Consider the following 26,994-nt stretch of genomic DNA (forward strand, 5'->3'; position numbering starts at 1 on the left):
GACACAAACAGATGGAGAGGTATACCATGTTCTTGGATTGGAAGAATCAATATTGTGAAAATGACTATACTACCCATAGCAATCTACAGATTCAATGCAATCCCTATCAAATTACCAATGGCATTTTTTACAGAACTATAACAAAAAATCTTAAAATTTGTATGGAGACACAAAAGACCCCGATTAGCCAAAGCAGTGTTGAGGGGAAAAAAATAGAGCTGGAGGAATTAGACTCCCTGACTTCAGACTATACTACAAAGCTACAGTCATCAAGACAATATGGTACTGGCACAAAACCAGAAATATACATGAATGGAACAGGATGAAAATCCCAGACATACACCCACACACCTATGGTCAACTAATCTATGACAAAGGAGGCAAGGATATACAATAGAGAAAAGACAGCCTCTTCAATAAGTGGTGCTGGGAAAACTGGACAGCTACCTGTAAAAGAATGAAATTAGAACACTCCCTAACACCATACACAAAAGTAAACTCAAAATGGATTAGAGAACTAAATGTAAGACTGAACACTATAAAACTCTTAGAGGACAACATAGGAAGAACACTCTTTGACATAAATCACAACAAGATCTTTTTTTTTTTTTTTTTTTGCGGTATGCCGGCCTCTCACTGTAGTGGCCTCTCCTGTTGCGGAGCACAGGCTCTGGACGCGCAGGCTCAGCAGCCATGGCTCATGGGCGCAGCCTCTCCGCAGCATATGGGATCTTCCCGGACCTGGGCACGAACATGTGTCCCCTGCATCGGCAGGCGGACTCTCAACCACTGTGCCACCAGGGAAGCCCAACAAGATCTTTTTTGATCAACCTCCTAAAGTAATGGAAATAAAAACAAAAATAAACAAATGGGACCTAATGAAACTTAAAAGCTTTTGCAAAGCAAAGGAAACTACAAACAAGACAAAAAGACAACCCTCAGAATGGCAGAAAATATTTGCAAATGAATCAACGGACGAAGGATTAAACTCCAAAATATATAAACAGCTCATGCAGCTCAATATCAAAAACACTCCAATCCAAAAATGAGAAGACCTAAATAGTCATTTCTCCAAAGAAGACACACAGATGGCCAAGAAGCACATGAAAAAAAAGGCCGCTCAACATCACTAATTATTAGAGAAATGCAAATCAAAACTACAATGAGGTATCACCTCACACCAGTTAGGATAGGCATCATCAGAAAATCTACAAACAACAAATGCTGGAGCGGGTGTGGAGAAAAGGGAACCCTTTTGCGCTGTTGGTGGGAATGTAAATTGATACAGCCACTATGGAGTACAGTATGGAGGCTGCTTTAAAATATTAAAAATAGAACTACCATATGACCCAGCAATCCCATTACAGGCCATATACCCTGAGAAAACCATAATTCAAAAAGACAATGCACCCCAATGTTCATTGCAGCACTATTTACAACAGCCAGGTCATGGAAGCAACCTAAATGCCCATCGACAGACAAATGGATAAAGAAGATGTGTAACATATATACAATGGAATATTACTCAGCTATAAAAAGGAATGAAATTGGGTCACTTGTAGAGATGTGGATGGATTAGAGACTGTCATACAGAGTGAAGTAAGTCAGAAAGACAAGAACAAATATCGTATATTAACGCATATATGTGGAACTTAGAAAAATGGTACAGATGAACTGGTTTGAAGGGCAGAAATAGAGACAGAGATGTAGAGAACAAACATATGGACACCAAGGGGGGAAAGTGGTGGGGGTGGGGTGGTGGTGGTGTGATTAATTGGGAGATTGGGATTGACATATATACACTAATATGTATAAAAGAGATAACTAATAAGAACCTGCTGTATAAAATATAAATTAAATTAAATTAAAAACAAAAAACCAAACAACCCAATCCAAAAATGGGCAGAAGACCTAAATAGACATTTCTCCAAAGAAGATAAACAGATTGCCAACAAACAGATGAAAGGATGCTCAATATCACTAATCATTAGAGAAATGCAAATCAAAACTACAATGAGGTATCACCTCACACACATCAGAATGGCCATCATAAAAAAATCTACAAGGGCTTCCCTGGTGGCGCAGTGGTTGAGAGTCCACCTGCTGATGCAGGGGACACGGGTTCGTGCTCCGGTCTGGGAAGATCCCACATGCCGCGGAGCGGCTGGGCCCGTGAGCCATGGCTGCTAGGCCTGCACGTTTGGAGCCTGTGCTCCGCGACGGGAGAGGCCACAACAGTGAAAGGCCTGCGTATCACAAAAAAAAAAAAAAAAAAAAAAAATCTACAAACAATAACTGCTGGAGAGGGTGTGGTGAAAAGGGAACTCTCTTGCACTGTTGGTGGGAATGTAAATTGATACAGCCACTGTGGAGAACAGTATGGAGGTTCCTTAAAAAACTAAAAATAGAACTACCATACAACCAGCAATCCCACTACTGGGCATGTACCCTGAGAAAACCATAATTCGAAAGAGTCATGTACCACAACGTTCATTGCAGCTCTATTTACAATAGCCAGGACATAGAAGCAACTAAGTGTCCATAGACAGATGAATGGATAAAGATGTGGCACGTATATACAATGGAATATTACTCAGCCATTAAAAGAAAGGAAATTGAATTATTTGTAGTGAGATGGATGGACCTAGAGACTGTCATACAGAGTGAAGTAAGTCAGAAAGAGAAAAACAAATACCGTATGCTAACGCATATATATGGAATCTAAAAAAAAAAAAAAGGTACTGATGAACCTAGTTGCAGTGCAGGAATAAAGAGGTAGACATAGAAAACGGACATGAAGCTGGGAAGGCAAAGCTAGGGCGAAGTGAGAGTAGCATTGACATATATACACCACCGAATGTAAAATAGTTGGCTGGTGGGAAGCAGCAGCATAGCACAGGGAGATTGGCTTGGTGCTTTTCAATGGCCTAGAGGGGTGGGATAGGGAGGATGGGAGGGAGGCTCAAGAGGGAGGGGATATGGGGACATGCATATGCATATGGCTGACTTGCTTCGTTGTACAACAGAAATTAACACAGTATTGTGAAGCAATTATATTCCAATAAAGATCTATTAAAAATAATAATAAATAAAGAGACCTAGGAATGAAGGCTCCTGGTCTAGGAATGCATAAGAGTATGGCTGGTCAAGAGGGACCCAAGTCCTCGACTGCAACTGTCTAGAGCAACTTCAGTGTATTGGCTGTGCACAAAGTCTGGTGTGGGGAGGACAGATTTCCTATTTGAAGTTAATATCCTTGAGGTAATTGCCTATGGTTGGGCCTGAAAAATCACACACAGCTTTTTACCTAGGAGCCAGACTCCTCAATAACTACAACAATTTTGCTGGATTTAACTCATGTTATATATGAATATTTCAAAATGAATAAAGGTATAATAGAGTGATGAAGACCCTACTTGTTCTAAGGAGACAGATAGTTTTAAAAATTTATATGTTGAGACCAATCAGATCAGAAGTCCCCACAATTAACAAAAAGCTTTCCATCCCTTATGACCATCTTGAGGGTTTGATTTCATGTAAAAAAGACAGTTACTCTTTAAATGCCTTCTCAGAGACAAATGAGGGCATTGCTAAGCCAGTGTCTAGTGAGAATGTTCCTTATAGGTCCGTATTCTTAGGGAATGCAAAGGTAACACCTCTATCTTTTACTTCAGGCCCTGATGAGTCTGTGGCAAGCACCACCAGGGAGCTGAGTCAAGGAGAATATGGAGGTACCACTTCGCCAACCAGTAACCCCTCATCTCTTACGACTATGATCAATGTGGGTAAGTAAGAGCATATCTCTATTTTCTTCAAGTCTAAGAGGACCCATTTGGGTCCTCTCTCTTCATCCCTGGGGTCAAAAATTGGATTGTTTAAGGAAGTAAAATGACTAGGTTTGAAATCGATTTCTTTGGCTTCTTGTCACTCTAAAGTTGGTTATTTTTTTCCTAGAGATTGTATTAACGGAACACTGTTATTGCTTCACTCAGTAATTTATATGATTAGTAGCCAATCAATTCAGCAGGAGAAAATGCCACAAGGTCAGTTCCCTCCACACTTTCTCTTGCACCAGGGTGAAGGATCTTTCTAAATCGGAGATCCTCACTGGAATTTTGTGTTGACAGGGAGGGCACAGACAGACTTGAGGTGATACAGTTTTCTTTTGTTACAGTAGAGGAAGGGATCATGGTCCTTGGCTATGCCAAGTTGGTGAGGATAATGTAGAAAAGAGTGCTCTTAGGTCGAGCTTTCCTTATCCCTGTGGCAGTTACATGCCCTTTACCTCAACGATAGGAAAAGGGTTCAGAGAGGGAGATGAATCTGAAAGAGGATGAAGGTAAAGGAAAATAATTTTATCACCCTTCTATTCTGTTGCTTCTCAAATATAAATCCTTAAGTGGCTTTTCAGTGAACTAAGATTTGGGGCATCTAGCGGAGGCTCGAAGTTATAAGCTGAAACTGGTTCCGCAAGGGCAGGCTCCAAGGAGAAAAGTAAAATAGGGTAGGGGAAGCCTCGTGCACGGGTAGAGTCCAGGTTCATCACATCCTTACTTGTACAAAGAGCCCTTCTTTGTAGGGTATGTAGTACACTGAGTTCCAGGTAACAATTTCTTCTGAGTAAACAAGAGGGTCAAAGCCCTCACCCCACTAACCCTAACACTTTGATCCATCTTTGGGGATGGTCAGTATGTTCCCTGGTGTCCAGAGTCTTGAAATGTGGTATGAGAGGGTTAACATTTTCTTTTCTGGAGAAATAGGAAATAGTTTGAGTTGAAATCACAGGAAGGAACAAATGATACTGTCAATCAGGACTCCTGTACCATTTGCATATCTCCTACCAATTCACTTTCCAATCACAGGTATGCCCACAAGAAGCCCAGAAATGGCTACAGCCTTCAAAATCATAAGTTCCAAGGAGCCCAGCACCAGCCCAGAAATGAAGTACACTCTGGGAAATTCTTGGAATACTTCAACAGCAACTGTCCCTATGAAGACCACAGTGGAACCAGTCACACTTCAGTCCACAGCCATAGAGAGTAGCGGCATCAGCCTCTCTCACCTGCCCACAGGATTCATGACACCAGCCAAGTCACCAACAGAAGGGACAGCAACTACAGAGTGGGTCTCACTCTCCCAATCTGAGGTTGGGACCAACCCCCATCTTGGGACTCCAGAAGGGACCAAAAAGTCATTGGGCACAGTGTCCTCTGTCTCCCGAGAGTCAAATCCTAAAGGCAACATAGGGACTGGTCCACAAACAAGCCCAAATCTGATTCCAAGGACAACTGGAATGAATTTATCCACGTGGCTTGGCTCCACTGGAGGGACCACCGTGGACACACATGTCTCTCTGAACACATCTTCCACTGGTCCTGAAGACCCTGTGGCCATCCCGGACTCTGTGACAACCCAGATGGTAACCATGAGCTCAGTGACAGATAAATCTGAATTTATAACCAAGACAAGGGTCAACATCACAGTCATTCCTTCCACTGTTCTGAGTAAAGATACAATGACAGATGAACAACAGGCAAGTATATCTGTGAGTGAGGCTTATTCATCTGCTAGCCCATGGTCAGAGCAGACAACTGGGAGTAACCTGATTCTTGATAAATCCCCTGAGGCCAAAGACACATTGCATAAAAGCTCCGTAGAACAAACCACATTAGCATCTCTGACCTCTGAAAGCCAAGACATTACCAGCATCACCAATGCCTCAGGGGGAAAAATGAGCTCTTCACCATCTGTCACATTCCCCTCCGTGGGGTCTACGACACTGGCAACCATCACAAGTGTAGTAAATAGTGATGTTGCCTCTACTCTTGGGCAACTATCACAGACCTCATATCCTGCAGGAGTGAGCAACATGGAGGTAACCATAGCTCCCACTCCTCTTGTCACCACCACGATCACCACTATGGAAACCAATTCAGTCCTGACTACTATGCCCGGCCCAAAAGGAAGTGTGAGCACCATGGACAGCACCCTGGCTACAGAGACCAGCACATCTGCCCTACAGCACCCACCCACCTGGTCATCCACAGCTGCTCCTGCCCCAACATCAGGCCCCAGGACTATCACAGACATGGCTTCAATCTTGGAAGTCACAGGTTCTCCTAAAGCAATTTCTGCAATGAGCACAACTTCATCCATAGCGTCAAGCACTGAATCAGGCTCTGTGTCTACCCCCCATGGCCTTGTGACTGTCAATGGAACCAGCCTAACCATCCCATCCTCCTTTGCTTCAGCTGAAAAGACAGAGGCCAGCACAAGTGTAAGGACATTGAGTCCTTTAGACACAACTGCATCTATGCCCATCTCAACTTCTGGTGTTGAGAGGATGAGCACCTCAGTTCCTGACATTTTAAGCACAAGTTGGACTCCCAGTAGAAGAGAAACAGAAGCCTTGCATGTTTCAGTGGCTTCCATGGACCATCCAAATACAAAGACTATCCCAAAGATCCTCCCATCCACTCCTCTGCCTGATTCTCTGTCCACTCTTGACTGGGCCACTGGGAGTTCTGTGTCATCAGCCATAACCTCTACCTCAGTTCTTCAGGAGGTTACAACTCCTTCAGAACTCCCTTTGGAGAACATGATCAGCCCAACTACCTCACAGCTGCCCTCCTCCACAGAGAACATTACAAGTGAGGCCACACCTGTTACAATGGTAAATAGCTCTAAAGTCACTTTATCAGGGAGGCCAGATCTTGCCAGCAAAGAAGTAGAGCAGAGTTCTACCCAGCTTCACATCACAGCTTCTGCAGATCCAGGGTATATGTCTAGACCAGAAGCAACAACTCTGGACTTAATCCCATATACAGTAAGAACTCCATATCCAATTCCCCGGGTGAATGGGATAAGGACTCCTACAACAGAGGCAAGAGCTACATCTCATTCCTGGATGAGGGAAGAAGAATCAAGCTCAAGCACATCTCTGAACACTGAGGTGATAAATGTCTCTTCTGTCTCAGGAGGGACCATCAAGGAGGTTACTGACTCCCCAGGCTTATTAAAGACCACAGATATACTGGGCATAAGCTTGGAATCTGGGACAACTTCATCTCCAAATTGGAAAAATGGCACATATGAGAGAATAGCCACTTCTGAACCTACCACAGACAAAGAGACAATTCACCCATCTACAAACACAGTAGATACAACAGTATGGCCCTCAAATTCTGAACATGATCTTCATTCCACTGTCCCAGCACACTCAGAGTCATCCATGGGCACATATCCAATGAATACTACCTCCATCATGCTGAATACCATTGTTTCCACATCAGCAACTACCTGGCCAGAATCCACAAGGGCTGGAAGAGAGCTTGATTACCCCCTGACCACTGAACTGAGGGAGTCCAGTATTTACATGGATACCAACTCAACCACAGAGATAAGTAGTGTCCATTCCCTAAGTTCTTCTGCTATTACTAGGGTGTCCGGGACAGAAGTCACTACCTCTGACAGAATTTCTAGCCCAGATCTAGCTCAGTCCACAAGGTCATCAGACATCACCAGGCCCTCTACCTTCCCTGACATAACAGACTCTGAAAGAATGACCATCACCATGCAAACAGGTCCTTCAGGGACTACATTGCTGGGTGCACCTACCATGGACACATTAGCCACAGACTCCTTGTCAGGGACTTACTTGGCTGTGACTCAGGGATTTCCACAGTCAAAGATAACCACTCAAACGAGCAAAGGTCCTGAAGGTGTGTCATGGACAAACCCTCCCTCTGTGGGAGAAACCACCTCTTCCTCTTCCCTAGCACCTATCTCTGACACAACCTCATCTTCTCATGTTTTGTTGACATCACAAGGGCAAAGTACCTCCTCTACTCTACCTGTGACCTCAGGTCTCTTGCCTGAGAACTTCGGCTTGGGGAAGACCAGAGACATGTTGAGGACGAGTTTGGAAACTGATACCAGTTTACCCCCAAATTTGAGGAGTAGCTCAGATGAGATGTTTGTCACCACAGATATAGAAGCAATTCATCCTTCCACAAACACAGCAATGACACATGTAGAGACTACCAGTTGTGAACATGAATCACATTCTCCTGTCCTGGCCCCCACACAGCCACCCAAAGCTAAATCTTCAGTGGTTACCTCCTCTGCCATGTGGGACACTACTGCTCCCACATCAATGTCTGGCTCATCTGAGACTATAAAGATTGAGAGAGAGTCAGTATCCTCTCTGAATACTGGACTTAGGGAGACAAGTACCTACCAGGAGACCAGCTCTGCTACAGAGACAAGCACTGTCATTTCCAATGTGTCCACAAATGATGCTACTACTGAGGTCACCAGGACACAAGTTACCTCCTCTAGCAGGATACCTATCCCAAGCCCTGCTCACTTCAAAACTTCTCCAAGCACAACTACAGAAAGCAGAACCAGCCCCTCTACATACAGGTTCATGACAGAATCTTCGGGAATGACCATCACCACCCAAAAAGGTCCCCCAGGGGTTACATCACAGGACACACTTACCTTGGACATATCGACCAAGGTCTCTGGGGCAGGGACTCATTCGAAAGTGACTCAGAGTTTTACAAACTCAGAGATGACCACTCTCAGCTGCAGAGGTCCCGAGAATGTGTCTTGGCCAAGCCCTGCCTCTGTGAAAGAAACTGGCTCTCCATCCTCCCCACTGACTGTACCTGCCATGACAACACCCTCTCCTGAGCCATCCACATCACCAGGGAGGAGCCCCTCCTCTCCTACCCCTGAGACCTCACTTCTCACTCGTGGTCTGGGGAAGACCAAAGACACATTGGGTACAAGTGTGGAACCTGTGTCCAGTTCACCTTCAAGTGAGATCAGCACGACCAAGGAGATACTGTCCACATCTGAAGCCTCCACAGGTACAGATGGAATTCAGCCCTCCAAGAACACAGCTGGGACCCACGGGGCCAATACAAATTCTGGGCATGAAGCACATTCCTCTGCCCCAGCTGACTCACAGCCATCCAGTGTCACGTCCCCAATGCTTACTCCTTCCACCCGTACGGAGACCAGTGTTTCCACATCAATGCCTCACTCTTTAGAAACTACAATGTTTGAGCTAGACTCCACATCCTCTCTGACTCCTGAACTGAGGAACACCAGCACTGTCCAGCAGAACAGCTCAGCCATAGAGAAAATCGCCGTACCTTCCAAAGTACCCCCTGATATGACTACGGAGATCTCTAGGACCGAACCCATCTCCTCTAGCAGCACGCCCATCGCTGGCCCTGTTCAGTCCACGATGTCGCCAGACATCCCTGAAGGCCTGATCACCAGGTCCTCTGCCTCTCCTGTGACGACAGAATCTGCAGAAGTGGCCATGACCACCCAAACAGGTCCCATTGAGGCTACTTCACAGGACCCACTTACCTTGGGCGCTACAACTAATACCACAGGGGTGGAGATTCACTCGACTGTGACTCAGAGTTTTATGCACCCAGAGATGACCACTCTCAGCAGCAGAGGTGCCGAGGATGCGTTTTGGCCAAGCCCTGCCTCTGTGAAAGAAACTGGCTCTCCAACCTCCCCAGTAATTGTACCTGCCAGGACAACACCCTCCCCTGAGACATCCACATTACCAGGGAGGAGCCCCTCCTCTCCTACACCTGTGACCTCACTTCTCACTCGTGGTCTGGGGAAGACCAAAGACACATTGGGTACAAGTGTGGAACCTGTGTCCAGTTCACCTTCAGGTGAGATGAGCACCAGGATTGAGATACTGTCCACCTCTGAAGCCTCCACAGGTACAGATGCAATTCAGCCCTCCAAAAACACAGCTGGGACCCACCGGGCCAACACAATTTCTGGACATGAAGCACATTCCTCTGCCCCAGCTGAATCAGAGCCATCGAGTGTCACGTCCCCAACGGTTACTCCTTTCCCCTCTAGGGACACCAGTGTTTCTACATCAATGCCTCGCTCTTTAGAAACTACAGTGTTTGAGATACACTCCACATCCTCTCTGACTCCTCCACTGAGGAAGCCCAGCCCCGTCCAGCAGAACAGCACAGCCACAGAGAAAATCGCCGTCCCTTCCAAAGTACCCACTGATACGACTATTGGGAACTCTAGGACCGAACCGATCTCCCCTAGCAGCACGTCCATCCCTGGCCCTGTTCAGTACACGTTGTCGCCAGACATTCCTGCAGGCATCATCACCGGGCCCTCTGCCTCTCCTGTGCCAACAGAATCTGCAGAAGTCACCATGACCACCCAAACAGGTCCCATTGAGCCTACATCACAGGACCCACTTACCTTGGGCACTACAACCAACACCTCAGGGGCAGAGATCCACTCGACTGTGACTCACAGTTTTACGCACCCAGAGATGACCACTCTCAGCAGCAGAGGTCCCGAGGATGTGTCTTGGCCAAGCCCTGCCTCTGTGATAGAGGCTGGCTCTCCATCTTCCCCAGTGATTGTACCTGCCATGACAACACCCTCCCCTGAGCCATCCAAATTACCAGGGAGGAGCCCCTCCTCTCCTACTCCTGTGACCTCACTTCTCAACCGTGGTCTGTGGAAAACCAGAGACACATTGGGTACAAGTGTGGAACCTATGCCCAGTTCACCTTCAAGTGAGATGAGCACCACCACTGAGATACTGTCCACCTCTGAAGCCTCCACAGGTACAGATGCAATTCAGCCCTCCAAGAACACAGCTGGGATCAATGGGGCCAACAAAAGCTCTGGACGTGAAACACATTCGTCTGCCCCAGCTGACTCGGAGCCATCCAATGTCACGTTTCCAATGCTTATTCCTTCCGACTCTAGGGACACCCGTGTTACCACATCAGTGCCTCACTCTTTAGAAGCTACAATGTTTGAGCTAGACTCCATATCCTCTGTGACTCCTGAACTGAGGAACACAAGCACCGTCCAGCAGAACCGCTCAGCCACAGAGGAAATCGGCGTCCTTTCCAAAGTACCCACTGATACGACTACTGAGATCTCTAGGACAGAACTGATCTCCTCTAGCAGCACGTCCATCCCTGGCCTTGTTCAGTCCACGATGTCGCCAGACTTCCCTGCAGGAACCATCACCTGGCCCTCTGCCTCTTCGGTGATGACAGAATCTGCAGAAGTGACCATGACAACCCAAACTGGTCCCACTGAGGCTACATCACAGGACCCACTTACCTTGGGCACTACAACCAACACCTCAGGGGCGGAGATTCACTCCACTGTGACTCAGAGTTTTACGCACCCAGAGATGACCACTCTCAGCAGCAGAGGTGCCGAGGATGTGTTTTGGCCAAGCCCTGCCTCTGTGAAAGAAACTGGCTCTCCATCCTCCCCACTGACTGTACCTGCCATGACAACACCCTCTCCTGAGCCATCCACATCACCAGGGAGGAGCCCCTCCTCTCCTACCCCTGAGACCTCACTTCTCACTCGTGGTCTGGGGAAGACCAAAGACACATTGGGTACAAGTGTGGAACCTGTGTCCAGTTCACCTTCAAGTGAGATCAGCACGACCAAGGAGATACTGTCCACATCTGAAGCCTCCACAGGTACAGATGGAATTCAGCCCTCCAAGAACACAGCTGGGACCCACGGGGCCAATACAAATTCTGGGCATGAAGCACATTCCTCTGCCCCAGCTGACTCACAGCCATCCAGTGTCACGTCCCCAATGCTTACTCCTTCCACCCGTACGGAGACCAGTGTTTCCACATCAATGCCTCACTCTTTAGAAACTACAATGTTTGAGCTAGACTCCACATCCTCTCTGACTCCTGAACTGAGGAACACCAGCACTGTCCAGCAGAACAGCTCAGCCATAGAGAAAATCGCCGTACCTTCCAAAGTACCCCCTGATATGACTACGGAGATCTCTAGGACCGAACCCATCTCCTCTAGCAGCACGCCCATCGCTGGCCCTGTTCAGTCCACGATGTCGCCAGACATCCCTGAAGGCCTGATCACCAGGTCCTCTGCCTCTCCTGTGACGACAGAATCTGCAGAAGTGGCCATGACCACCCAAACAGGTCCCATTGAGGCTACTTCACAGGACCCACTTACCTTGGGCGCTACAACTAATACCACAGGGGTGGAGATTCACTCGACTGTGACTCAGAGTTTTATGCACCCAGAGATGACCACTCTCAGCAGCAGAGGTGCCGAGGATGCGTTTTGGCCAAGCCCTGCCTCTGTGAAAGAAACTGGCTCTCCAACCTCCCCAGTAATTGTACCTGCCAGGACAACACCCTCCCCTGAGACATCCACATTACCAGGGAGGAGCCCCTCCTCTCCTACACCTGTGACCTCACTTCTCACTCGTGGTCTGGGGAAGACCAAAGACACATTGGGTACAAGTGTGGAACCTGTGTCCAGTTCACCTTCAGGTGAGATGAGCACCAGGATTGAGATACTGTCCACCTCTGAAGCCTCCACAGGTACAGATGCAATTCAGCCCTCCAAAAACACAGCTGGGACCCACCGGGCCAACACAATTTCTGGACATGAAGCACATTCCTCTGCCCCAGCTGAATCAGAGCCATCGAGTGTCACGTCCCCAACGGTTACTCCTTTCCCCTCTAGGGACACCAGTGTTTCTACATCAATGCCTCGCTCTTTAGAAACTACAGTGTTTGAGATACACTCCACATCCTCTCTGACTCCTCCACTGAGGAAGCCCAGCCCCGTCCAGCAGAACAGCACAGCCACAGAGAAAATCGCCGTCCCTTCCAAAGTACCCACTGATACGACTATTGGGAACTCTAGGACCGAACCGATCTCCCCTAGCAGCACGTCCATCCCTGGCCCTGTTCAGTACACGTTGTCGCCAGACATTCCTGCAGGCATCATCACCGGGCCCTCTGCCTCTCCTGTGCCAACAGAATCTGCAGAAGTCACCATGACCACCCAAACAGGTCCCATTGAGCCTACATCACAGGACCCACTTACCTTGGGCACTACAACCAACACCTCAGGGGCAGAGATCCACTCGACTGTGACTCACAGTTTTACGCACCCAGAGATGACCACTCTCAGCAGCAGAGGTCCCGAGGATGTGTCTTGGCCAAGCCCTGCCTCTGTGATAGAGGCTGGCTCTCCATCTTCCCCAGTGATTGTACCTGCCATGACAACACCCTCCCCTGAGCCATCCAAATTACCAGGGAGGAGCCCCTCCTCTCCTACTCCTGTGACCTCACTTCTCAACCGTGGTCTGTGGAAAACCAGAGACACATTGGGTACAAGTGTGGAACCTATGCCCAGTTCACCTTCAAGTGAGATGAGCACCACCACTGAGATACTGTCCACCTCTGAAGCCTCCACAGGTACAGATGCAATTCAGCCCTCCAAGAACACAGCTGGGATCAATGGGGCCAACAAAAGCTCTGGACGTGAAACACATTCGTCTGCCCCAGCTGACTCGGAGCCATCCAATGTCACGTTTCCAATGCTTATTCCTTCCGACTCTAGGGACACCCGTGTTACCACATCAGTGCCTCACTCTTTAGAAGCTACAATGTTTGAGCTAGACTCCATATCCTCTGTGACTCCTGAACTGAGGAACACAAGCACCGTCCAGCAGAACCGCTCAGCCACAGAGGAAATCGGCGTCCTTTCCAAAGTACCCACTGATACGACTACTGAGATCTCTAGGACAGAACTGATCTCCTCTAGCAGCACGTCCATCCCTGGCCTTGTTCAGTCCACGATGTCGCCAGACTTCCCTGCAGGAACCATCACCTGGCCCTCTGCCTCTTCGGTGATGACAGAATCTGCAGAAGTGACCATGACAACCCAAACTGGTCCCACTGAGGCTACATCACAGGACCCACTTACCTTGGGCACTACAACCAACACCTCAGGGGCGGAGATTCACTCCACTGTGACTCAGAGTTTTACGCACCCAGAGATGACCACTCTCAGCAGCAGAGGTGCCGAGGATGTGTCTTGGCCAAGCCCTGCCTCTGTGAAAGAAACTGGCTCTCCATCCTCCCCACTGACTGTACCTGCCATGACAACACCCTCTCCTGAGCCATCCACATCACCAGGGAGGAGCCCCTCCTCTCCTACCCCTGAGACCTCACTTCTCACTCGTGGTCTGGGGAAGACCAAAGACACATTGGGTACAAGTGTGGAACCTGTGTCCAGTTCACCTTCAAGTGAGATCAGCACGACCAAGGAGATACTGTCCACATCTGAAGCCTCCACAGGTACAGATGGAATTCAGCCCTCCAAGAACACAGCTGGGACCCACGGGGCCAATACAAATTCTGGGCATGAAGCACATTCCTCTGCCCCAGCTGACTCACAGCCATCCAGTGTCACGTCCCCAATGCTTACTCCTTCCACCCGTACGGAGACCAGTGTTTCCACATCAATGCCTCACTCTTTAGAAACTACAATGTTTGAGCTAGACTCCACATCCTCTCTGACTCCTGAACTGAGGAACACCAGCACTGTCCAGCAGAACAGCTCAGCCATAGAGAAAATCGCCGTACCTTCCAAAGTACCCCCTGATATGACTACGGAGATCTCTAGGACCGAACCCATCTCCTCTAGCAGCACGCCCATCGCTGGCCCTGTTCAGTCCACGATGTCGCCAGACATCCCTGAAGGCCTGATCACCAGGTCCTCTGCCTCTCCTGTGACGACAGAATCTGCAGAAGTGGCCATGACCACCCAAACAGGTCCCATTGAGGCTACTTCACAGGACCCACTTACCTTGGGCGCTACAACTAATACCACAGGGGTGGAGATTCACTCGACTGTGACTCAGAGTTTTATGCACCCAGAGATGACCACTCTCAGCAGCAGAGGTGCCGAGGATGCGTTTTGGCCAAGCCCTGCCTCTGTGAAAGAAACTGGCTCTCCAACCTCCCCAGTAATTGTACCTGCCAGGACAACACCCTCCCCTGAGACATCCACATTACCAGGGAGGAGCCCCTCCTCTCCTACACCTGTGACCTCACTTCTCACTCGTGGTCTGGGGAAGACCAAAGACACATTGGGTACAAGTGTGGAACCTGTGTCCAGTTCACCTTCAGGTGAGATGAGCACCAGGATTGAGATACTGTCCACCTCTGAAGCCTCCACAGGTACAGATGCAATTCAGCCCTCCAAAAACACAGCTGGGACCCACCGGGCCAACACAATTTCTGGACATGAAGCACATTCCTCTGCCCCAGCTGAATCAGAGCCATCGAGTGTCACGTCCCCAACGGTTACTCCTTTCCCCTCTAGGGACACCAGTGTTTCTACATCAATGCCTCGCTCTTTAGAAACTACAGTGTTTGAGATACACTCCACATCCTCTCTGACTCCTCCACTGAGGAAGCCCAGCCCCGTCCAGCAGAACAGCACAGCCACAGAGAAAATCGCCGTCCCTTCCAAAGTACCCACTGATACGACTATTGGGAACTCTAGGACCGAACCGATCTCCCCTAGCAGCACGTCCATCCCTGGCCCTGTTCAGTACACGTTGTCGCCAGACATTCCTGCAGGCATCATCACCGGGCCCTCTGCCTCTCCTGTGCCAACAGAATCTGCAGAAGTCACCATGACCACCCAAACAGGTCCCATTGAGCCTACATCACAGGACCCACTTACCTTGGGCACTACAACCAACACCTCAGGGGCAGAGATCCACTCGACTGTGACTCACAGTTTTACGCACCCAGAGATGACCACTCTCAGCAGCAGAGGTCCCGAGGATGTGTCTTGGCCAAGCCCTGCCTCTGTGATAGAGGCTGGCTCTCCATCTTCCCCAGTGATTGTACCTGCCATGACAACACCCTCCCCTGAGCCATCCAAATTACCAGGGAGGAGCCCCTCCTCTCCTACTCCTGTGACCTCACTTCTCAACCGTGGTCTGTGGAAAACCAGAGACACATTGGGTACAAGTGTGGAACCTATGCCCAGTTCACCTTCAAGTGAGATGAGCACCACCACTGAGATACTGTCCACCTCTGAAGCCTCCACAGGTACAGATGCAATTCAGCCCTCCAAGAACACAGCTGGGATCAATGGGGCCAACAAAAGCTCTGGACGTGAAACACATTCGTCTGCCCCAGCTGACTCGGAGCCATCCAATGTCACGTTTCCAATGCTTATTCCTTCCGACTCTAGGGACACCCGTGTTACCACATCAGTGCCTCACTCTTTAGAAGCTACAATGTTTGAGCTAGACTCCATATCCTCTGTGACTCCTGAACTGAGGAACACAAGCACCGTCCAGCAGAACCGCTCAGCCACAGAGGAAATCGGCGTCCTTTCCAAAGTACCCACTGATACGACTACTGAGATCTCTAGGACAGAACTGATCTCCTCTAGCAGCACGTCCATCCCTGGCCTTGTTCAGTCCACGATGTCGCCAGACTTCCCTGCAGGAACCATCACCTGGCCCTCTGCCTCTTCGGTGATGACAGAATCTGCAGAAGTGACCATGACAACCCAAACTGGTCCCACTGAGGCTACATCACAGGACCCACTTACCTTGGGCACTACAACCAACACCTCAGGGGCGGAGATTCACTCCACTGTGACTCAGAGTTTTACGCACCCAGAGATGACCACTCTCAGCAGCAGAGGTGCCGAGGATGTGTCTTGGCCAAGCCCTGCCTCTGTGAAAGAAACTGGCTCTCCATCCTCCCCACTGACTGTACCTGCCATGACAACACCCTCTCCTGAGCCATCCACATCACCAGGGAGGAGCCCCTCCTCTCCTACCCCTGAGACCTCACTTCTCACTCGTGGTCTGGGGAAGACCAAAGACACATTGGGTACAAGTGTGGAACCTGTGTCCAGTTCACCTTCAAGTGAGATCAGCACGACCAAGGAGATACTGTCCACATCTGAAGCCTCCACAGGTACAGATGGAATTCAGCCCTCCAAGAACACAGCTGGGACCCACGGGGCCAATACAAATTCTGGGCATGAAGCACATTCCTCTGCCCCAGCTGACTCACAGCCATCCAGTGTCACGTCCCCAATGCTTACTCCTTCCACCCGTACGGAGACCAGTGTTTCCACATCAATGCCTCACTCTTTAGAAACTACAATGTTTGAGCTAGACTCCACATCCTCTCTGACTCCTGAACTGAGGAACACCAGCACTGTCCAGCAGAACAGCTCAGCCATAGAGAAAATCGCCGTACCTTCCAAAGTACCCCCTGATATGACTACGGAGATCTCTAGGACCGAACCCATCTCCTCTAGCAGCACGCCCATCGCTGGCCCTGTTCAGTCCACGATGTCGCCAGACATCCCTGAAGGCCTGATCACCAGGTCCTCTGCCTCTCCTGTGACGACAGAATCTGCAGAAGTGGCCATGACCACCCAAACAGGTCCCATTGAGGCTACTTCACAGGACCCACTTACCTTGGGCGCTACAACTAATACCACAGGGGTGGAGATTCACTCGACTGTGACTCAGAGTTTTATGCACCCAGAGATGACCACTCTCAGCAGCAGAGGTGCCGAGGATGCGTTTTGGCCAAGCCCTGCCTCTGTGAAAGAAACTGGCTCTCCAACCTCCCCAGTAATTGTACCTGCCAGGACAACACCCTCCCCTGAGACATCCACATTACCAGGGAGGAGCCCCTCCTCTCCTACACCTGTGACCTCACTTCTCACTCGTGGTCTGGGGAAGACCAAAGACACATTGGGTACAAGTGTGGAACCTGTGTCCAGTTCACCTTCAGGTGAGATGAGCACCAGGATTGAGATACTGTCCACCTCTGAAGCCTCCACAGGTACAGATGCAATTCAGCCCTCCAAAAACACAGCTGGGACCCACCGGGCCAACACAATTTCTGGACATGAAGCACATTCCTCTGCCCCAGCTGAATCAGAGCCATCGAGTGTCACGTCCCCAACGGTTACTCCTTTCCCCTCTAGGGACACCAGTGTTTCTACATCAATGCCTCGCTCTTTAGAAACTACAGTGTTTGAGATACACTCCACATCCTCTCTGACTCCTCCACTGAGGAAGCCCAGCCCCGTCCAGCAGAACAGCACAGCCACAGAGAAAATCGCCGTCCCTTCCAAAGTACCCACTGATACGACTATTGGGAACTCTAGGACCGAACCGATCTCCCCTAGCAGCACGTCCATCCCTGGCCCTGTTCAGTACACGTTGTCGCCAGACATTCCTGCAGGCATCATCACCGGGCCCTCTGCCTCTCCTGTGCCAACAGAATCTGCAGAAGTCACCATGACCACCCAAACAGGTCCCATTGAGCCTACATCACAGGACCCACTTACCTTGGGCACTACAACCAACACCTCAGGGGCAGAGATCCACTCGACTGTGACTCACAGTTTTACGCACCCAGAGATGACCACTCTCAGCAGCAGAGGTCCCGAGGATGTGTCTTGGCCAAGCCCTGCCTCTGTGATAGAGGCTGGCTCTCCATCTTCCCCAGTGATTGTACCTGCCATGACAACACCCTCCCCTGAGCCATCCAAATTACCAGGGAGGAGCCCCTCCTCTCCTACTCCTGTGACCTCACTTCTCAACCGTGGTCTGTGGAAAACCAGAGACACATTGGGTACAAGTGTGGAACCTATGCCCAGTTCACCTTCAAGTGAGATGAGCACCACCACTGAGATACTGTCCACCTCTGAAGCCTCCACAGGTACAGATGCAATTCAGCCCTCCAAGAACACAGCTGGGATCAATGGGGCCAACAAAAGCTCTGGACGTGAAACACATTCGTCTGCCCCAGCTGACTCGGAGCCATCCAATGTCACGTTTCCAATGCTTATTCCTTCCGACTCTAGGGACACCCGTGTTACCACATCAGTGCCTCACTCTTTAGAAGCTACAATGTTTGAGCTAGACTCCATATCCTCTGTGACTCCTGAACTGAGGAACACAAGCACCGTCCAGCAGAACCGCTCAGCCACAGAGGAAATCGGCGTCCTTTCCAAAGTACCCACTGATACGACTACTGAGATCTCTAGGACAGAACTGATCTCCTCTAGCAGCACGTCCATCCCTGGCCTTGTTCAGTCCACGATGTCGCCAGACTTCCCTGCAGGAACCATCACCTGGCCCTCTGCCTCTTCGGTGATGACAGAATCTGCAGAAGTGACCATGACAACCCAAACTGGTCCCACTGAGGCTACATCACAGGACCCACTTACCTTGGGCACTACAACCAACACCTCAGGGGCGGAGATTCACTCCACTGTGACTCAGAGTTTTACGCACCCAGAGATGACCACTCTCAGCAGCAGAGGTGCCGAGGATGTGTCTTGGCCAAGCCCTGCCTCTGTGAAAGAAACTGGCTCTCCATCCTCCCCACTGACTGTACCTGCCATGACAACACCCTCTCCTGAGCCATCCACATCACCAGGGAGGAGCCCCTCCTCTCCTACCCCTGAGACCTCACTTCTCACTCGTGGTCTGGGGAAGACCAAAGACACATTGGGTACAAGTGTGGAACCTGTGTCCAGTTCACCTTCAAGTGAGATCAGCACGACCAAGGAGATACTGTCCACATCTGAAGCCTCCACAGGTACAGATGGAATTCAGCCCTCCAAGAACACAGCTGGGACCCACGGGGCCAATACAAATTCTGGGCATGAAGCACATTCCTCTGCCCCAGCTGACTCACAGCCATCCAGTGTCACGTCCCCAATGCTTACTCCTTCCACCCGTACGGAGACCAGTGTTTCCACATCAATGCCTCACTCTTTAGAAACTACAATGTTTGAGCTAGACTCCACATCCTCTCTGACTCCTGAACTGAGGAACACCAGCACTGTCCAGCAGAACAGCTCAGCCATAGAGAAAATCGCCGTACCTTCCAAAGTACCCCCTGATATGACTACGGAGATCTCTAGGACCGAACCCATCTCCTCTAGCAGCACGCCCATCGCTGGCCCTGTTCAGTCCACGATGTCGCCAGACATCCCTGAAGGCCTGATCACCAGGTCCTCTGCCTCTCCTGTGACGACAGAATCTGCAGAAGTGGCCATGACCACCCAAACAGGTCCCATTGAGGCTACTTCACAGGACCCACTTACCTTGGGCGCTACAACTAATACCACAGGGGTGGAGATTCACTCGACTGTGACTCAGAGTTTTATGCACCCAGAGATGACCACTCTCAGCAGCAGAGGTGCCGAGGATGCGTTTTGGCCAAGCCCTGCCTCTGTGAAAGAAACTGGCTCTCCAACCTCCCCAGTAATTGTACCTGCCAGGACAACACCCTCCCCTGAGACATCCACATTACCAGGGAGGAGCCCCTCCTCTCCTACACCTGTGACCTCACTTCTCACTCGTGGTCTGGGGAAGACCAAAGACACATTGGGTACAAGTGTGGAACCTGTGTCCAGTTCACCTTCAGGTGAGATGAGCACCAGGATTGAGATACTGTCCACCTCTGAAGCCTCCACAGGTACAGATGCAATTCAGCCCTCCAAAAACACAGCTGGGACCCACCGGGCCAACACAATTTCTGGACATGAAGCACATTCCTCTGCCCCAGCTGAATCAGAGCCATCGAGTGTCACGTCCCCAACGGTTACTCCTTTCCCCTCTAGGGACACCAGTGTTTCTACATCAATGCCTCGCTCTTTAGAAACTACAGTGTTTGAGATACACTCCACATCCTCTCTGACTCCTCCACTGAGGAAGCCCAGCCCCGTCCAGCAGAACAGCACAGCCACAGAGAAAATCGCCGTCCCTTCCAAAGTACCCACTGATACGACTATTGGGAACTCTAGGACCGAACCGATCTCCCCTAGCAGCACGTCCATCCCTGGCCCTGTTCAGTACACGTTGTCGCCAGACATTCCTGCAGGCATCATCACCGGGCCCTCTGCCTCTCCTGTGCCAACAGAATCTGCAGAAGTCACCATGACCACCCAAACAGGTCCCATTGAGCCTACATCACAGGACCCACTTACCTTGGGCACTACAACCAACACCTCAGGGGCAGAGATCCACTCGACTGTGACTCACAGTTTTACGCACCCAGAGATGACCACTCTCAGCAGCAGAGGTCCCGAGGATGTGTCTTGGCCAAGCCCTGCCTCTGTGATAGAGGCTGGCTCTCCATCTTCCCCAGTGATTGTACCTGCCATGACAACACCCTCCCCTGAGCCATCCAAATTACCAGGGAGGAGCCCCTCCTCTCCTACTCCTGTGACCTCACTTCTCAACCGTGGTCTGTGGAAAACCAGAGACACATTGGGTACAAGTGTGGAACCTATGCCCAGTTCACCTTCAAGTGAGATGAGCACCACCACTGAGATACTGTCCACCTCTGAAGCCTCCACAGGTACAGATGCAATTCAGCCCTCCAAGAACACAGCTGGGATCAATGGGGCCAACAAAAGCTCTGGACGTGAAACACATTCGTCTGCCCCAGCTGACTCGGAGCCATCCAATGTCACGTTTCCAATGCTTATTCCTTCCGACTCTAGGGACACCCGTGTTACCACATCAGTGCCTCACTCTTTAGAAGCTACAATGTTTGAGCTAGACTCCATATCCTCTGTGACTCCTGAACTGAGGAACACAAGCACCGTCCAGCAGAACCGCTCAGCCACAGAGGAAATCGGCGTCCTTTCCAAAGTACCCACTGATACGACTACTGAGATCTCTAGGACAGAACTGATCTCCTCTAGCAGCACGTCCATCCCTGGCCTTGTTCAGTCCACGATGTCGCCAGACTTCCCTGCAGGAACCATCACCTGGCCCTCTGCCTCTTCGGTGATGACAGAATCTGCAGAAGTGACCATGACAACCCAAACTGGTCCCACTGAGGCTACATCACAGGACCCACTTACCTTGGGCACTACAACCAACACCTCAGGGGCGGAGATTCACTCCACTGTGACTCAGAGTTTTACGCACCCAGAGATGACCACTCTCAGCAGCAGAGGTGCCGAGGATGTGTCTTGGCCAAGCCCTGCCTCTGTGAAAGAAACTGGCTCTCCATCCTCCCCACTGACTGTACCTGCCATGACAACACCCTCTCCTGAGCCATCCACATCACCAGGGAGGAGCCCCTCCTCTCCTACCCCTGAGACCTCACTTCTCACTCGTGGTCTGGGGAAGACCAAAGACACATTGGGTACAAGTGTGGAACCTGTGTCCAGTTCACCTTCAAGTGAGATCAGCACGACCAAGGAGATACTGTCCACATCTGAAGCCTCCACAGGTACAGATGGAATTCAGCCCTCCAAGAACACAGCTGGGACCCACGGGGCCAATACAAATTCTGGGCATGAAGCACATTCCTCTGCCCCAGCTGACTCACAGCCATCCAGTGTCACGTCCCCAATGCTTACTCCTTCCACCCGTACGGAGACCAGTGTTTCCACATCAATGCCTCACTCTTTAGAAACTACAATGTTTGAGCTAGACTCCACATCCTCTCTGACTCCTGAACTGAGGAACACCAGCACTGTCCAGCAGAACAGCTCAGCCATAGAGAAAATCGCCGTACCTTCCAAAGTACCCCCTGATATGACTACGGAGATCTCTAGGACCGAACCCATCTCCTCTAGCAGCACGCCCATCGCTGGCCCTGTTCAGTCCACGATGTCGCCAGACATCCCTGAAGGCCTGATCACCAGGTCCTCTGCCTCTCCTGTGACGACAGAATCTGCAGAAGTGGCCATGACCACCCAAACAGGTCCCATTGAGGCTACTTCACAGGACCCACTTACCTTGGGCGCTACAACTAATACCACAGGGGTGGAGATTCACTCGACTGTGACTCAGAGTTTTATGCACCCAGAGATGACCACTCTCAGCAGCAGAGGTGCCGAGGATGCGTTTTGGCCAAGCCCTGCCTCTGTGAAAGAAACTGGCTCTCCAACCTCCCCAGTAATTGTACCTGCCAGGACAACACCCTCCCCTGAGACATCCACATTACCAGGGAGGAGCCCCTCCTCTCCTACACCTGTGACCTCACTTCTCACTCGTGGTCTGGGGAAGACCAAAGACACATTGGGTACAAGTGTGGAACCTGTGTCCAGTTCACCTTCAGGTGAGATGAGCACCAGGATTGAGATACTGTCCACCTCTGAAGCCTCCACAGGTACAGATGCAATTCAGCCCTCCAAAAACACAGCTGGGACCCACCGGGCCAACACAATTTCTGGACATGAAGCACATTCCTCTGCCCCAGCTGAATCAGAGCCATCGAGTGTCACGTCCCCAACGGTTACTCCTTTCCCCTCTAGGGACACCAGTGTTTCTACATCAATGCCTCGCTCTTTAGAAACTACAGTGTTTGAGATACACTCCACATCCTCTCTGACTCCTCCACTGAGGAAGCCCAGCCCCGTCCAGCAGAACAGCACAGCCACAGAGAAAATCGCCGTCCCTTCCAAAGTACCCACTGATACGACTATTGGGAACTCTAGGACCGAACCGATCTCCCCTAGCAGCACGTCCATCCCTGGCCCTGTTCAGTACACGTTGTCGCCAGACATTCCTGCAGGCATCATCACCGGGCCCTCTGCCTCTCCTGTGCCAACAGAATCTGCAGAAGTCACCATGACCACCCAAACAGGTCCCATTGAGCCTACATCACAGGACCCACTTACCTTGGGCACTACAACCAACACCTCAGGGGCAGAGATCCACTCGACTGTGACTCACAGTTTTACGCACCCAGAGATGACCACTCTCAGCAGCAGAGGTCCCGAGGATGTGTCTTGGCCAAGCCCTGCCTCTGTGATAGAGGCTGGCTCTCCATCTTCCCCAGTGATTGTACCTGCCATGACAACACCCTCCCCTGAGCCATCCAAATTACCAGGGAGGAGCCCCTCCTCTCCTACTCCTGTGACCTCACTTCTCAACCGTGGTCTGTGGAAAACCAGAGACACATTGGGTACAAGTGTGGAACCTATGCCCAGTTCACCTTCAGGTGAGATGAGCACCACCATTGAGATACTGTCCACCTCTGAAGCCTCCACAGGTACAGATGCAATTCAGCCCTCCAAGAACACAGCTGGGATCAATGGGGCCAACAAAAGCTCTGGACGTGAAACACATTCGTCTGCCCCAGCTGACTCGGAGCCATCCAATGTCACGTTTCCAATGCTTATTCCTTCCGACTCTAGGGACACCCGTGTTACCACATCAGTGCCTCACTCTTTAGAAGCTACAATGTTTGAGCTAGACTCCATATCCTCTGTGACTCCTGAACTGAGGAACACAAGCACCGTCCAGCAGAACCGCTCAGCCACAGAGGAAATCGGCGTCCTTTCCAAAGTACCCACTGATACGACTACTGAGATCTCTAGGACAGAACTGATCTCCTCTAGCAGCACGTCCATCCCTGGCCTTGTTCAGTCCACGATGTCGCCAGACTTCCCTGCAGGAACCATCACCTGGCCCTCTGCCTCTTCGGTGATGACAGAATCTGCAGAAGTGACCATGACAACCCAAACTGGTCCCACTGAGGCTACATCACAGGACCCACTTACCTTGGGCACTACAACCAACACCTCAGGGGCGGAGATTCACTCCACTGTGACTCAGAGTTTTACGCACCCAGAGATGACCACTCTCAGCAGCAGAGGTGCCGAGGATGTGTTTTGGCCAAGCCCTGCCTCTGTGAAAGAAACTGGCTCTCCATCCTCCCCACTGACTGTACCTGCCATGACAACACCCTCTCCTGAGCCATCCACATCACCAGGGAGGAGCCCCTCCTCTCCTACCCCTGAGACCTCACTTCTCACTCGTGGTCTGGGGAAGACCAAAGACACATTGGGTACAAGTGTGGAACCTGTGTCCAGTTCACCTTCAAGTGAGATCAGCACGACCAAGGAGATACTGTCCACATCTGAAGCCTCCACAGGTACAGATGGAATTCAGCCCTCCAAGAACACAGCTGGGACCCACGGGGCCAATACAAATTCTGGGCATGAAGCACATTCCTCTGCCCCAGCTGACTCACAGCCATCCAGTGTCACGTCCCCAATGCTTACTCCTTCCACCCGTACGGAGACCAGTGTTTCCACATCAATGCCTCACTCTTTAGAAACTACAATGTTTGAGCTAGACTCCACATCCTCTCTGACTCCTGAACTGAGGAACACCAGCACTGTCCAGCAGAACAGCTCAGCCATAGAGAAAATCGCCGTACCTTCCAAAGTACCCCCTGATATGACTACGGAGATCTCTAGGACCGAACCCATCTCCTCTAGCAGCACGCCCATCGCTGGCCCTGTTCAGTCCACGATGTCGCCAGACATCCCTGAAGGCCTGATCACCAGGTCCTCTGCCTCTCCTGTGACGACAGAATCTGCAGAAGTGGCCATGACCACCCAAACAGGTCCCATTGAGGCTACTTCACAGGACCCACTTACCTTGGGCGCTACAACTAATACCACAGGGGTGGAGATTCACTCGACTGTGACTCAGAGTTTTATGCACCCAGAGATGACCACTCTCAGCAGCAGAGGTGCCGAGGATGCGTTTTGGCCAAGCCCTGCCTCTGTGAAAGAAACTGGCTCTCCAACCTCCCCAGTAATTGTACCTGCCAGGACAACACCCTCCCCTGAGACATCCACATTACCAGGGAGGAGCCCCTCCTCTCCTACACCTGTGACCTCAGTTCTCACCCGTGGTCTGGGGAAGACCGAAGACAGATTGGGTATAACCTTGGGAGCAGTGACCACGTTACCTCCAACTTTGAGTAGTCCCACAGTTGAGATACTGTCCACCTCTGAATTCTCCATATATACAGCGAAAATTCTTCCTCCCGTATACACAATAATGAGTACTGTGGGTTCCAGCAGTTCTGGACATGAACTAAGTTCCTCTGTCCCAATTTTTCCTGAGTCCTCCAGCACCACATATCCTATGGGTACTGCTTCCTCCGTGTATGAGACCACTCTTTCCACATCAATGCGTTCCTCCTTTGAGACGAAGACAGTTTCCCATCTGACTCCTAGACTGAAGGAGACAAGAATAGTCTTGGATTCCAGCTCAAGCACACTCACAAACACACCTTCATCGCCTCTGTCCACTCATGGTTTGAAGGGTCCCAGGACTGATGCTACGTCTTCTGTGAAAGTATCAGCACCAGGTCAGCCTCTGTCTACACAGTATACAGACATTCCAGTGGAAACAGTCACACGCTTTTACACTTCTCCCTCCATTACAAGGTCTGCTGGCATAACTGTCCCAGAATCCAATCTTTCTGTGCCTGTATCAGAAAATACACGTTACCTAAGCACAGATATACTGTCTTCAGCTGAGACCATTTTTGCTAATAACACACTAACACCTTCTTTGTCAGAGGCCATGGCTTCCTTTGCTACATCTGGAGTTCCAGGTGCCATTTCAGTCAGTCCATTTTCTAGGACAGAATCAGGGCCTGGGGATGCTACTATGCCCACCACTGCAGAGAGTCTACCTTCTTCAGCTTCAATACCATTCCCCTCTTTGACCTTCCGTACCACTGATTCTTCAACCAGCCCACTCCCCCATTGGATTACTTCCTCACCAGCTACCCCAAGAATAGTAGACACCAACCTTGAGGCAGAGAGCCAAAGCACTGCTGCATTACCCTTGGTTACAGCCAGTACTTTGCAGACTTGGACGCAGCCAGTCAGGACAACTTTACCACCCATTACGGATACCAGAATGACAGAGAGTGTTGGTTTGGGAACAGTGACAAGTTCTTCTCAAGTTCTTCCACACTCAACCCGGTTGACAAGTAAGGACCCACTGCTCCTACACTCTCATTACTTGGGGCTCATAGAAAATGGCTTCTTTTCCAACAGGTAAAAAGGAGTTAATTAGGAGTTTATTACTGCACCAGAAATTCCTTTAGCAAACATATATGTTGATCTATTTTCATGTTCAGGCATTGAAATAAGCACTGGGGGAACAAAGCTAAATAAGCAAGTAGTTGAATAATTATAGTACCATGATGGGTGTTGTAACATTACAGCTAATGTTGATGATGACAATAATGATAACAACAAATGTTTATAGAACACTTATTCTGTGTCAAATGCTGTTCTATTAAATTCCTC

At 50.3% G+C, this 26,994-nt stretch overlaps 1 protein-coding gene across 1 annotated transcript in view; it reads left to right on the top strand.

Moving 5' to 3' along the window:
• The first annotated feature begins 1,582 nt into the window (after positions 1-1,582).
• The window catches only part of MUC16 (mucin 16, cell surface associated), a 57,212-nt gene continuing 31,800 nt past the window's right edge, over positions 1,583-26,994 (top strand). Inside the window, 2 exon segments of the mRNA XM_089905884.1 lie at positions 1,583-3,785; positions 4,863-26,739. Coding sequence (XP_089762010.1) covers positions 3,404-3,785; positions 4,863-26,739 — 22,259 coding nt within the window. The 5' untranslated portion in view covers positions 1,583-3,403.

This window comes from Delphinapterus leucas, unplaced genomic scaffold (assembly GCF_059928025.1).
Source record: "Delphinapterus leucas isolate spDelLeu-1000000601 "Yukka" unplaced genomic scaffold, BTC_Dleu_Yukka2 spDelLeu_asBTCV2_sq25, whole genome shotgun sequence".
Classification (NCBI taxonomy): Eukaryota; Metazoa; Chordata; class Mammalia; order Artiodactyla; family Monodontidae; genus Delphinapterus; species Delphinapterus leucas.